General features: G+C 40.1%; 1 protein-coding gene across 5 annotated transcripts in view; it reads right to left on the bottom strand.

The window, feature by feature from the left end:
• XPNPEP3 (X-prolyl aminopeptidase 3) overlaps positions 1–12,681 on the bottom strand; it is a 287,901-nt gene that overhangs the window by 235,381 nt on the left and 39,839 nt on the right. For all 5 annotated transcript variants that reach the window (XR_013262366.1, XM_077452550.1, XM_077452549.1 and 2 more), the window contains exon 2: positions 8,400–8,516. Coding sequence is in view for 4 of the 5 variants with exons in the window: in XM_077452550.1 (XP_077308676.1) it covers positions 8,400–8,516 (117 nt within the window). In the remaining variant the exon portion in view is untranslated. The remainder of the gene's footprint in view (positions 1–8,399; positions 8,517–12,681) is intronic.

The following is a 12,681-nucleotide window of genomic DNA, read 5'->3' on the forward strand; positions in this document are numbered from 1 at the left end:
TGGCTGCGGCGCCGCGCGCTGTCAGCTGCCTGAAAGCCAGAACGAGAGGAGAAAAAAGGTAAAGAGAATTACAGATAAAGATAATTAAAGAGAATTAAAGAGAGAGAATATTAAAGAGAGAGAGAATTAAAGAGAGAGAGAAAGAGAGAGAGAAATAAAGAGAGAGAATTAAAGAGAGAGAATTAAAGAGAGAGAGAGAGAATTAAAGAGAAAGAGAGAATTAAAGAGAAAGAGAGAAATAAAGAGAACGAGAGAAATAAAGAAAAAGAGAATTAAATAAAGAGAAAGAGAAATAAAGAGAAAGAGAATTAAATATATATATCCAAATAACAGCTCATCTTCCCCACACACAGGTGCAAAAGGTAGCAGAATTCTTGCTGGGCGGTGTATTCGTGTATGGGACGAACACGCTTAGACCAAAACCTCTGACACTGCGCTTACATAAAATGTTCCCATTCTGGTCAATTTCTAAAATGGCGACTGTAAACAAGAGAAGGAAAGTTGACAGTGAGGGCCGCCGCTTCCAGGACAAGTGGAAAGTGGAATATTTCTTCACTGAAATACGGAATCACTGTGTTTGTCTGATATGCCAAGAGACTGTGGCTGTTTATAAGGAATTTAATGTCAAGAGGCACTACCAATCGCGACATAGCACATGACAAGCTAACAGGGCGCGACCGCAGTGAAAAGTTGAAGCAACTTGAAGCTGTTTTAATGTCGCAACAGCGATTTTTCACAAGAGCCCGTGAGTCAAATGAAAATGCCACAAAGGCAAGCTATGAGGTGGCAACTTTAATTGCTAAAAATTGCATATCTTTTGCTGAGGGTGACTTCATCAAAGAATGCGTTATGAAAATGGTGGAGAATATCTGTCCAGAGAAGAAGCAAGAGTTTGCCAACATTTGCCTATTTCGTAACACTGTAGCACGGAGAATTGAAGAGATTTCATCAGATATTAAGAGACAGTTGACATCCAAAGGAGCGGATTTTGATTTCTTTTCAATAGCCTGTGATGAAAGCACAGACCTATCTGACACGGCTCAGTTGCTGATTTTTATGAGAGGGGTGGATGATGAAATGAATGTGACTGAAGAGCTACTTGGCCTCCAGAGTCTTACGGACCAAACAAGAGGAAAAGATTTGTTTGTTTCTGTTAGTTCCGCCATAAATGACATGAAACTGCCTTGGAACAAAGTTACTGGGATTATTACTGATGGGGCACCTGCCATGGCTGGTGAGAGAAGTGGATTAGCAGCCCTAATCTGTAACAAGGTGATTGAAGGAGGCAAAGCTATTAAACTCCACTGTATCATTCATCAACAAGTTCTTTGTGCTAAACATCTCAAATATGACCTTGTTATGAAACCGGTGGTGAAGACTATTCATTTTATTCGCTCTAAAGCCCTGTGCCACCGCCAGTTTAAACAGTTTCTACTGGACATCCAGGCTGAATACGAAGATGTTTTATATCACAACGATGTAAGATGGCTCAGTCGGGGGTCTGCACTGCAGCTTTTCTACTCTCTCAAAAAGGAAATTGGAGAATTCTTGGAAACAAAGGGACAACCGATGCAAGAACTATCTGATCCGATGTGGCTGGCCGATTTGGGGTTTCTAGTTGACATAACCAAGCATCTGAATGTCCTGAACACGAGTCTTCAGGGGAAAGATGCAGCAGTGAACCAGCTTTATTCACACCTCAAAGCCTTTGGAACAAAGCTGCAACTTTTCATAAGGCAGTTGTCACAAGCACAACCCAATCTTATACATTTTTCAGCGTTGCAGGAAATAATGACCAGTTTTCCACAGGACAATATCAGTGCGCAAATGAGCAGATATGCAGCAGACATCACATCTCTGGCTGGGGAGTTTAAACGGCGCTTTCAGGATTTTGCAGCTATTGAAAAGGAGATCAGCCTTTTCTCCTCTCCATTCTCTGTTGACCCTGATGATGCTCCAGATCAGCTGCAGCTTGAGCTCATTGAGCTGCATTGTGACAGCGAGTTACGCAGTCGTCACCAACTACTCTCTCTTGTGAACTTTTATCGCCAACTGGATAAAAGCCGGTTTCAAGAGATTCGAACATTGGCTAAGAAAATGCTGAGCTTGTTTGGCTCAACATATATATGTGAGAAGACGTTCTCTGTTATGAACTTTAACAAGAACCGCTTGAGGACAAGACTAAGTGACTCTCACCTGCGGGACATTTTGCGCATCAAAACCACTGCCTTTGATTCAGACCTGACCTATGTGCTGCAGTCCAGATCTCAGTTTCACCCTTCACATTAATGCAGACAAGTTTTCTTTTTCAATTCAGATTAATGTAAAATCTCAGTTAGTATCAGTTGGTCTAAATCAGTTATGACTATATTTCACAAGATGGACACTTGGTTTTATGTTCCTGTTCATATTTTTTTTTTAGCTTAAAAGTTGACAGACAGCCTTTATTAATGTACTTTAGAATGTTCCTGACATATATTTCAGCTTCCTGGATTTTTTTTTTTTCATCCGGCCTTCATATATGAAAGGCAGAGTGATTGAACACCTGTGTAGATTTGTCATCCATGTGACGAAATGAAAAGTATGCCGTTTGCAATAAACTTTGGTTAAAAATTTAATTTGCATTTCATTTTAACGGTTCAAAAAAAGTCAGGCAAAATGGTCGGCCCTCATGCATGTTCACTTCATGAAATCCGGCCCTCTTTGAAAAAAGTTTGGACACCCCTGGCCTACACCATCTTTATGTAGAGCAACAGTTCTTATTTTCAGATCCTTAGAGAATTATTTGCCATGAGGTGCATGTTGAACTTCCAGTGATCAATATGAGAGAGTGAGAGCGATAACATTAAATTTAACACACCTGCTCCCCATTCACACCTGAGACCTTGTAACACTAACGAGTCACACGACACCGGGGAGGGAAAATGGCTAATTGGGCCCAATTTGGATATTTTCAATTAGGGGTGTAATCACTTTTGTTGCCAGTGGTTTAGACATTAATGGCTGTGTGTTGAGTTATTTTGAGGGGACAGCAAATATACACTGTTATACAAGCTGTACACTCACTACTTTACACATTGTAGTAAAGTATAATTTCTTCAGTGTTGTCACATGAAAAGATATAATAAAATATTTGGATACTGTACGTGTGTGTGTGTGTATATATATATATATATATATATATATATATATATATATATATATATATACACATACACACACACACACACACACACACACATATATATATACCGTCTTTCCCCGAGAGCAAGACATCCTCTGAAAATAAGACCTGCTTCCAGTTTTGCCTCTTGCTGTAATATAAGGCATCCCCCAGATAAGGCCTCCCCGATAATAAGGCCACCCCGAATATAAGGCCCAGCTCACTGATTGCCCACAGCACAGCCAGAGCTGTTCACGCAGTGCGAGCTCTCTGGATGACGAGTGATGTCATCAGAGAGCCCGCGCTGCCGCCTTCTGCTGTCTGACTCACAATTAGACAGTGAGTGAGTCACGTGGGGCAGGAGTCAGGCACATTGGAGGGGAGAGACTAAATAAACCACTGCCCACTGGCACAGGGGTGGGGGGAGGGGGACTCGCTTAAAATGAAATAGGGTGGATTTGAGCGGGGGGGATCAAAATGGCACAGGAGGATCAGAAGGGGAGGAATCAAAATGGCACAGAAGGATCAGAAGCGAGGGAATCAAAATGGCACAAGTGGATCAGAAGGGGGGGAATCAAAATGGCACAGGTGGATAAGAAGGGGGGGAATCAAAATGGCACAGGTGGATCAGAAGGAGGGGGGAAGTACAAGAAATACTGGTAAACAGTGCTGGTATATATTTTTATTTTTATATTTTACCCCTAGACATGAGCGCAAAAAGAAAGAGCTACTCCATGGAGTACAAGAAAGGAATCGTGGGGCCAAACTCTTACTGCTTTCTGCAAAGAGAAGATGTTGAGTATCCGATTGGACCGAAAATGGCGAGCAGAGTATGGTAATAACATTGAACAAGTGGACAAGGGAAATGCTAAAAAGCGCAAGTGTGGATCAGGTCGGCAACCATTATTTTCCGAGCTGGAAGACCTGATCTGTGAATGGGATGTTGACAGGAGAGCAAAGGCTTTGGTAGCGAATAGGGTTCAGATTTAAGAATTTGGCCTTGGCAGTTATAAGGAAGTGGGTCAATTTAATGCTGCCGCTTGTAATGCGAGGGAGCCAAAGAGGTCTGCTAGTCTGGGATGCAGCAAGCACTCCCCATGCTAAAGACATGAAGAAATTTCTTCACAAAAGAAAAATACATCAAATAATGATTCCCGCAGGAATGACGGCCTATCTCCAGACTCTTGATACTGCAATAAACAAGCCATTCAAAAACAATTTGCGCATGGAAATGAATGACTACATTGAAAATAGAATGGAGAGAAATCAGTGTGAAAACTTTGTGAAACCTAAACTGCAAGAGGTTGTTACAGTTGCATTGCAAATGCACTACGAGCAGGCTACCTTGACAAGAAGTACCCATTTAAGTACAGTGCTATTGCTAAACATGAGAGATTTGGTCCACTGATTCTGAAAGAAATGGAGTCACAAGAAATTCGCCAGGAAATTCAGAGTTTGGATTGTTATGATGATGTTCCAGAAGATGATGACATGACTGTCATTGAATAAATCTTACTTTGTGTTCATACCGGTCAATATCAGTATCAGTAAATGTACCATAGATTGTTGTACATGGAAATAATGGTCTGTCACAAGAAATTCTTGATACCGTAGGATTCACAATTTGTCTGGTTATTCTGGTTTATGATGACAACTACCGGTACTACTGTATCGTATACAGGAAATAAATTAGCTTTTTTTTGTTCAACAATAAACGTGTACCGTATTCTTCTTCATGGAAAAATAAGACATCCCCTGAAAATAAGACCTAGCGCATCTTTGGGTGCAAAAATCTATATAAGATACTGTCTTAAACAGGATATATATATATATAGATATATATATATATATATATATATATATATATATATATATATATATATATAAACACACACACACATATACACACACGCACACAGTTGTGCTCAGAATTTATGATCTCTTGGCCATTTTTCAGAGAATATGAATGATAACATAAAAACATTTCTTTCACTCATGGTTAAGGGGTTGTAAAGGTTCGTTTTTTATTTTCTACATAGGTTCCTCTAAGCTAGTGCATTGTTGGTTCACTTACATTTTCCTTCGATTTCCCTTCTAAATGTTTTTTTTCTTTGTCTGAATATCTCACTTCCTGTTTCTCCTCAGTAAACTTCTCACCATCATTCGAGCTGGTGGTTAGTCAGCCAGAACAGCTTACTGAACAGCTTACTGAGGAGGAACAGGAAGTGAGAAATTCAGACAAAGAAAACAAAGAAAAAAAACATTTATAAGGGAAATCGAAGGAAAAGGTAAGTGAACCAACAATGCACTAGCTTATAGGAACCTATTTAGAAAATAAAAAACAAACCTTTACAACCCCTTTAGTGTTTGGCTGAAGCCATTTATTATTAATCAACTGTGTTTACTCTTTTTAAATCATAACGAGAACAGAAACTACCCAAATGACCCTGATCAAAAGTTTACATACCCTGGTGATTTTGGCCTGATAACATGCACACAAGTTGACAAACTGGTGTTTGGCTATTAAGGGCACTTTCACACTCCCAGCGCCCGGGCGTCGGTGGTAAAGTGCTGCTATTTTTAGTGACTCTTTACCGTCATTTTTGCAGTGCTTTTCGTCTGCTAGTGGCGTTTAACCCTTAAAAAAACGTGTTTAACCGGGTTAAAACAGCCTGCAAAGCACCGCTGCAGTGCCGCTTTGCCAGCGGTTCGGCAGTGCTGCCCATTGATTTCAATGGGCAGGGGTGCTTTAAGAGCAATGTATTCACTGCTCCTGCAGTGCTGCAAAGAAGCTGCTTGCAGGACTTTTTTTGACGTCCTGCCAGCTCAGCGTCCCAGTGTGAAAGCACTCGGGCTTTCACACTGGAATTGCAGCTGAGACTTTTTTCATGTGCTTTACAAGCGTTATTTTTAGCACTAAAGTGCCTGAAAAACACCTCCAGTGTGAAAAGGGTCTAAAGGTAACCATCCTCACCTGTGATCTGTTTGTTTGTAATTAGTGTGTGTGTATGAAAGGTCAACGAGTTTCTGGACTCCTGACAGACCCTTGCATCTTTCATTCAGTGCTGCACTGACGTTTCTGGATTCTGACTCATGGGGAAAGCAAAAGAATTGTCAAAGGATCTGCGGTAAAAGGTAGTTGAACTGTATAAAATAGGAAAGGGATACAAAAAGATATCCAAGGAAGTGAGGATGCCAACCAGCATCGTTCAAACTCTAATCAGGAAGTGGAAAATGAGGGGTTCTGTTGAAACCAAACCACGGTCAGGTAGACCAACTAAAATTTCTGCCAGGAGAATTGTTCAGGATGCAAAGAAAAACCCACACACACCTTCAGGTGAAATACAGGACTCTCTGAAAACATGTGGTGTGGCTGATTCCAGATGCACAATAAGAAGGGAATTTTTGGCTGCATGGTCGAGTCGCCAGAAGAAAGTCATTACTACGCAAATGCCATGAATTATACCGCTTACAATACACCAAACAGAACAGAGACAAGACTTAAACCTTCTGGCACAGTCATTTGAAGTAATGAGACCAAAATTTAGCTTTATGGCCAAAACCATAAACGCTACATTTGGAGAGGAGTCAACAAGGCCTATGATAAAAGGTACTCCTACTGTAAAACACAGAGGTGGATCACTGAAAGCGGGGTTCCACCCTAAAGTGGAACTTCTGCTCATCAGTACCCTCCCCCCCTCCGGTGTCACAGTTGCCACTTTTCAGGGGGGAGGGGGGTGCAGATACCTGTCTAAGACAGGTATTTGCACCTACTTCCGGGCATAGACTCCCACGTCTAGAGTCTATGCCTCTTCCTGTCCCAGCGCGCTGTCTGCTGGGACACACACGGGTCCCAGAGACAGCGTGGACCATTCCTATTGCGCTGCGTGACTCGCGCATGCGCAGTAGGGAACCAGGAAGTGAAGCCGCAATGCTTCACTTCCTGATTCCCTCACCTAGAATGGCGGCGGCAGCAGCCGAGAGCCGAGCTGGATCCTGGGACAGGTGAGTGTCCATTTATTAAAAGTCAGCAGCTGCAGTATTTGTAGCTGCTGGCTTTTAATCATTTTTTTTACAGTGAAATTCCTCTTGAAGCTTTGGGGATGTGTGAGTTACAAATGCACAGGAAATTTGATCAAAATTGATAGCAAAAAAATACTGGAGGAACATTTGCATTCATCAGCCAGGAAGCTGTGCATGGGACGTACTTGGACATTCCAACATGACAATGATCCAAAACACAAAGCCAAATCGATCCGTCATTGGCTACAGCAGAATGAAGTGAAGGTTCTGGAGTGGCCATCTCAGTCTCCTGACCTCAATATCATAGAGCCACTCTGGGGAGATCTCAAAACGTGCAGTTTATGAAAGACAGCCCAAGAATTTACAGGAACTGGAGGCTTTTTCCCAAGAGAAATTGGCAGCTTTACCATCTGAGAAGATAAAAAGCCTCATCCACAAATACTACAAAAGACGTCAAGCTGTCATTGATATTAAAGGAAGCAATACACAGATACACAGTATTAAGATTTGGAGTATGTAAACTTTTGATCAGGATCATTTGGGTAGTTTCTGTTGCCATTATGATTTAAAAAGAGTAAACATAGTTGATTGATAATAAATGGCTTCAGCCAAATACTAGCCATGAGTGAAAGGAAAGTTTCTGTATTATCATTCATATTCTCTGAAAAATGAATGAAAGAAATCATAAATTCTGCCAGGGTAACCTTATGAGCACAACTATATACTGTAAATATATATATATATATATATTATTATAATTATTATTATATTATTATATACACACACACACACACACACACACACACACACACACACACACACACACACACACACACACACACACACATATACTTTAAATTACCCACTTTTGTCACCGTAGACACACAATCTTTTTTCTCATTCTGATCACCATTCCTACCCCTGCGTCTATTCCAGTCTGATTTCCACTTCACAGCGGTTTTACTACAGTCTGGTTCAACTGTTCCCAATATTGCAAAGTTGACAGGAACCACAAAGATTGCTATCAGTGCGTTAGGAGAATGGCTTTACACAGACACTGAATGGGCAAAATTATGTCACTCTTTATCATACTTTATTTGGACTTTTCTACTTTTATGAACCACAATACATGCTGCAGCTCTTTTGTAGTTAAATACAAAACCAAGAAACAAAATGCCTAATGGTAATCATCTTAAATGAATGGAGAGAGTACCGATTTTCAAGAGGTGTGGATGGGTAAAAGGACTGGGCTGTCCCAAATTTCTTTTTGGAAAGCTGAAAAGTGGATGAGAACTTGTAGATAACCATCGTGTCAAGCAAAAAGCACCAGCTGTAAAGAAAGAAATGATAATGTAAGTTTTTTTTATTTACAGCTAGAAAAAAATAGATATGACCATCAAGTAAAAAAACTGACTAATAAAAAAAAAATAAAAAAAAATCACATCCTCTTTGATAAAGGCAAATAAAACCCTATAAAGCATCAAGGAAAACTCACACACACACACAGTGCACATTGCAGAGAGGATATTTATTCTGGTGACCTTAAAGTGAACTACTTTTAAGATTAAACCATAGAAATACAAAAAGAAGCACCAGAGCAAAATCAGAAAACAGAGTCCAAGATCATTTTATTTCTTGGTAACATAAATAAAAAATAAATAAAATGAAACATATAACTCAATACAGTTTTTATAATATAATCAACGTACTTTATTTGATACAAATAATAAAATGCTAAAAATATATTTTGCTGATAAAGCACATTTTGCTTAATTGCTACAAAATTCAGAATTGTCCACAGTGCGCCTTTGCATTAACAGAATTTATGTGAGAATGTTATACATGATAATCCTATGTTAAAGTGGATGTAAAACCACCACTCACCCAGTATTAGCCAATGACACAGTATTAATGTATATATACATGCAAGCCTCCTGCATGTATCCCTACCTTGCAAATTTCCCCCCATTTAGAAGTAGAAGCCTCACTAAACTCAAATTAGTGGTTGGGTCTCTTTGCCGGAGCTTGGTGGGTGGAGCCGTGGTGTCACAAGACTCCCGCCCACCTCTACACTCTCCTCCGCTTCAGTCACACTGATCATGCCCCATGATGAATAATATCCAGCCAAAACTCAGGAAAGGCACCACATGACTTTCCTGCCAAACCAATCTATTAACCTTCTATGAGGAGGTGAGCTGCCACCTAGATAAAGGAAGGCCTGTAGATGTGGTGTATTTGGATTTTGCAAAAGCATTTCACACGGTTCCCCATAAAATATTATTGTACAAAATAAGGTCCATTGGCATGGGTAGTGGGGTCCCCCAGGGTTCTGTCCTGGGACCAATCCTATTTAATTTGTTCATAAACGACCTGGAGGATGGTGTAAACAATTCAATCTCTGTATTTGCGGATGATACTAAGCTAAGCAGGGCAATATCTTCTACGCAGGATGTGGAAACCTTGCAAAAAGATCTGAACAAATTAATGGTGTGGGCAACTACATGGCAAATGAGGTTCAATGTAGAAAAATTTAAAATAATGCATTTGTGTGGCAAAAATATGAATGCAATCTATACACTGGGGTGAGAGCCTCTGGGGAAATCTACGATGGAAAAGGACCTGGGGGTCCTAGTAGATGATAGGCTCAACAATGGCATGCAATGCTAAGCTGCTGCTAACAAAGCAAACAGAATATTGCCATGCATTAAAAAGAAGAGCAACTCCAGAGTTAAAATGATAATTTTCCCGCTCTACAAGACTCTGGTCCGGCCGCACCTGGAGTATGCTGTCCATTTCTGGCCACCAGTCCTCAGGAAGGATGTACTGGAAATAGAGCAAGTAAAAAAAAGGGGCAAAAAAGCTAATAAAGGGTCTGGAGGATATTAGATATGATGAAAAGTTGTGAGCACTGAACTTATTCTCTCTGGAGAAGAGACACTTGAGAGGGGATATGATTTCAATATACAAATACCATACTGGGGACTCCACAATAGGGATAAAACTTTTTTGTGGAAGGGAGTTTAACAAGACTCTTGGCCACTCATTAAAATTAGAAGAAAAGAGGTTTAAGCTTAAACTATGTAGAGAGTTCTTTACTGTAAGAGCGGCAAAGATGTGGAATTCCCTTACACAGGCGGTGGTCTCGGCGGGGAGCATCGATAGTTTAAAAAAACTATTAGATAAGCAGCTGAACGACCACAACATACAGGGATATGCAATGTAATACTGACATATAATCACACACATATTTTGGACTTGATGGACTTGTGTCGTTTTTCAACCTCACCTACTATGTAACTTTGTAACTAGGACTTCAGCATGCCCAATTATGCTGATATGTGGAGCATCAAATCCTGGGAGAGCTGGAGAAGAAAGGAGGAGGGATATGAAGCTGGAATCATAACACTCTCTTTCATGCCATTCAGAAGATAAAGAAATCAGATGTCAGTCACAGCAGTGGGGGAAAACTTATCTGTGTGTAGTTTTTTACACAAACTTATCTGTGTGTAGTTTTTTTATCTTACAAAAAAAAAAACAAGAGGATTGCTCAGAGCTGGATTAACTCTTCGTGGCAAGACAGCACAGATGACTTGGTCCGTCATCCTCAACTGTACCAAGTAGAAGTCTAAATTAAAATAAATAAATAAATAATAATTTTCAGATTTACATCCACTTTAACCGCTTCCCAACCACCTCAAGCAGATATATTGTGGCAGAAGGACACGTACAGGCAGAATCACGTACCTGTACGTTGCCCTTTAAAAGGCAGGTTGCGGGCATGAGCCCACCGGGAGCTTCGTGAGCATGATCACGGATTCGATGTCCGCGGGGATTGTCTCATGGAGAGGAAGAATGGGGAAATGCTAGTGTTAACAAGCATTTCCCCATTCTGCCTAGTGACACTGTAACCGATCTCCCCTCCCTGTAATCGGGAGCGGTGATCAGTGTTGTGTCACACACAGCTCCCCCCCCCCACAGTTAGAATCACTCCCTAGGACACACTTAACCTCTACAGCGCCACCTAGTGGTTAACCCCTTCACCACCAGTCACATTTACACAGTAATCAATGCATTTTTAATTGCACTGATCACTATATAAATGTGAATGGTCCCAAAATCACGCCAAAAGTGTCTGATCTGTGCGCCATAATGTCGCAGTCATGATAAAAATCGCTGATCGCCGCCATTACTAATAAAAAAAATTATTAATAAAAATTCCATAAAACTATCCCCTATTTTGTAAACACTATAACTTTTGCACAAACCAATCAAACGCTTATTGCGATTTTTTTCTAACCAAAAATATGTAGAAGAATACTTATGTTATATATTTTTTGGGGATACTTATTATAGCAAAAAGTAAAAAATGTTATTTTTTTTTAAATTGTCGCTATTGTTTTGTTTATAGTGAAAAAAATAAAAACCGTAAAGGTGATCAAATACCACCAAAAGAAATTTGTGGGAAAAAAGGGACGTAAATTTTGTTTGGGAGCCACGTTGCGCAATTGTCAGTTAAAGCAGCGCAGTGCCGAATCGCAAAAAACGCTCTAGTCTTTGGCCAGCCAAATGGTCCAGGGCTTAAGTGGTTAAGACATCATCATGAAAGATATAGTTTAACAAATGTTTAGGCTTCTTTGGGAATATGAATAAGGTCAAATCTACAATAAAAGGTAAAATACTAAGAATATAACATTTGTCATCTATCCTTTAGTTCCATTATTGATCTTCATTTAATGTCTATACTGTATATACACCTCCTTAAAAAAAAATATTCATACCCCTTGAAATTTTCCACATTTTGTCATGTTACAACCAAAAACGTAAATATATTTTATTGGGACTTTATGTGATAGACTAACACACAGTGGCACATAATTGTGAAGTGGAAGTAAAATGATAAACGATTTTCAAAAATTTTAACTAATAAATATGTGAAAAGTGTGACGTGCATTTGTATGCACCCCCACTGAGTCAATACTTTGTAGAACCATCTTTCGCTGCAATTACAGCTGCTCGTCTTTTTGGGTATGTCTCCACCAGCTTTGCACATCTAGAGAGTGACATTTTTGTCCATTTTTCTTTGCAAAATAGCTCAAGCTCTGTCAGATTGGATGGAGAGTGTCTGTTAACAGCAACTTTCAAGTCCTGCAACAGAGTCTCAATTCAATTTAGGTCTGGACTTTGACTGGGCCATTCTAACACATGAATATGCTTTTATCTAAACCATTGCATTCCTCTGGCTGTATGTTTAGGGTTGTTGCCCTGCTGGAAAGTGAACCTCCACCCCAGTCAAGTCTTTAGCAGACTTGAACGGGTTTTCTTCTAAGATTGCCCTGTATTTGGCTCCATCCATCTTCTCATGAACTCTAACCAGCTTCCCTGTCCCAGCTGAAGAAAAGCATCCCCATAATATGAAGCTGCCACCACCATGTTTCATGGTGTGTTCAGGGTGATATGCAGTGTTAGTTTTCCGCCTCGTGTAGCATTTTGTTTTT

This window comes from Lithobates pipiens, unplaced genomic scaffold, assembly GCF_037356315.1.
Source record: "Lithobates pipiens isolate NorthernLeopardFrog02 unplaced genomic scaffold, aLitPip1_a1.2 Scaffold_23, whole genome shotgun sequence".
In the NCBI taxonomy this organism is placed as follows: Eukaryota; Metazoa; Chordata; class Amphibia; order Anura; family Ranidae; genus Lithobates; species Lithobates pipiens.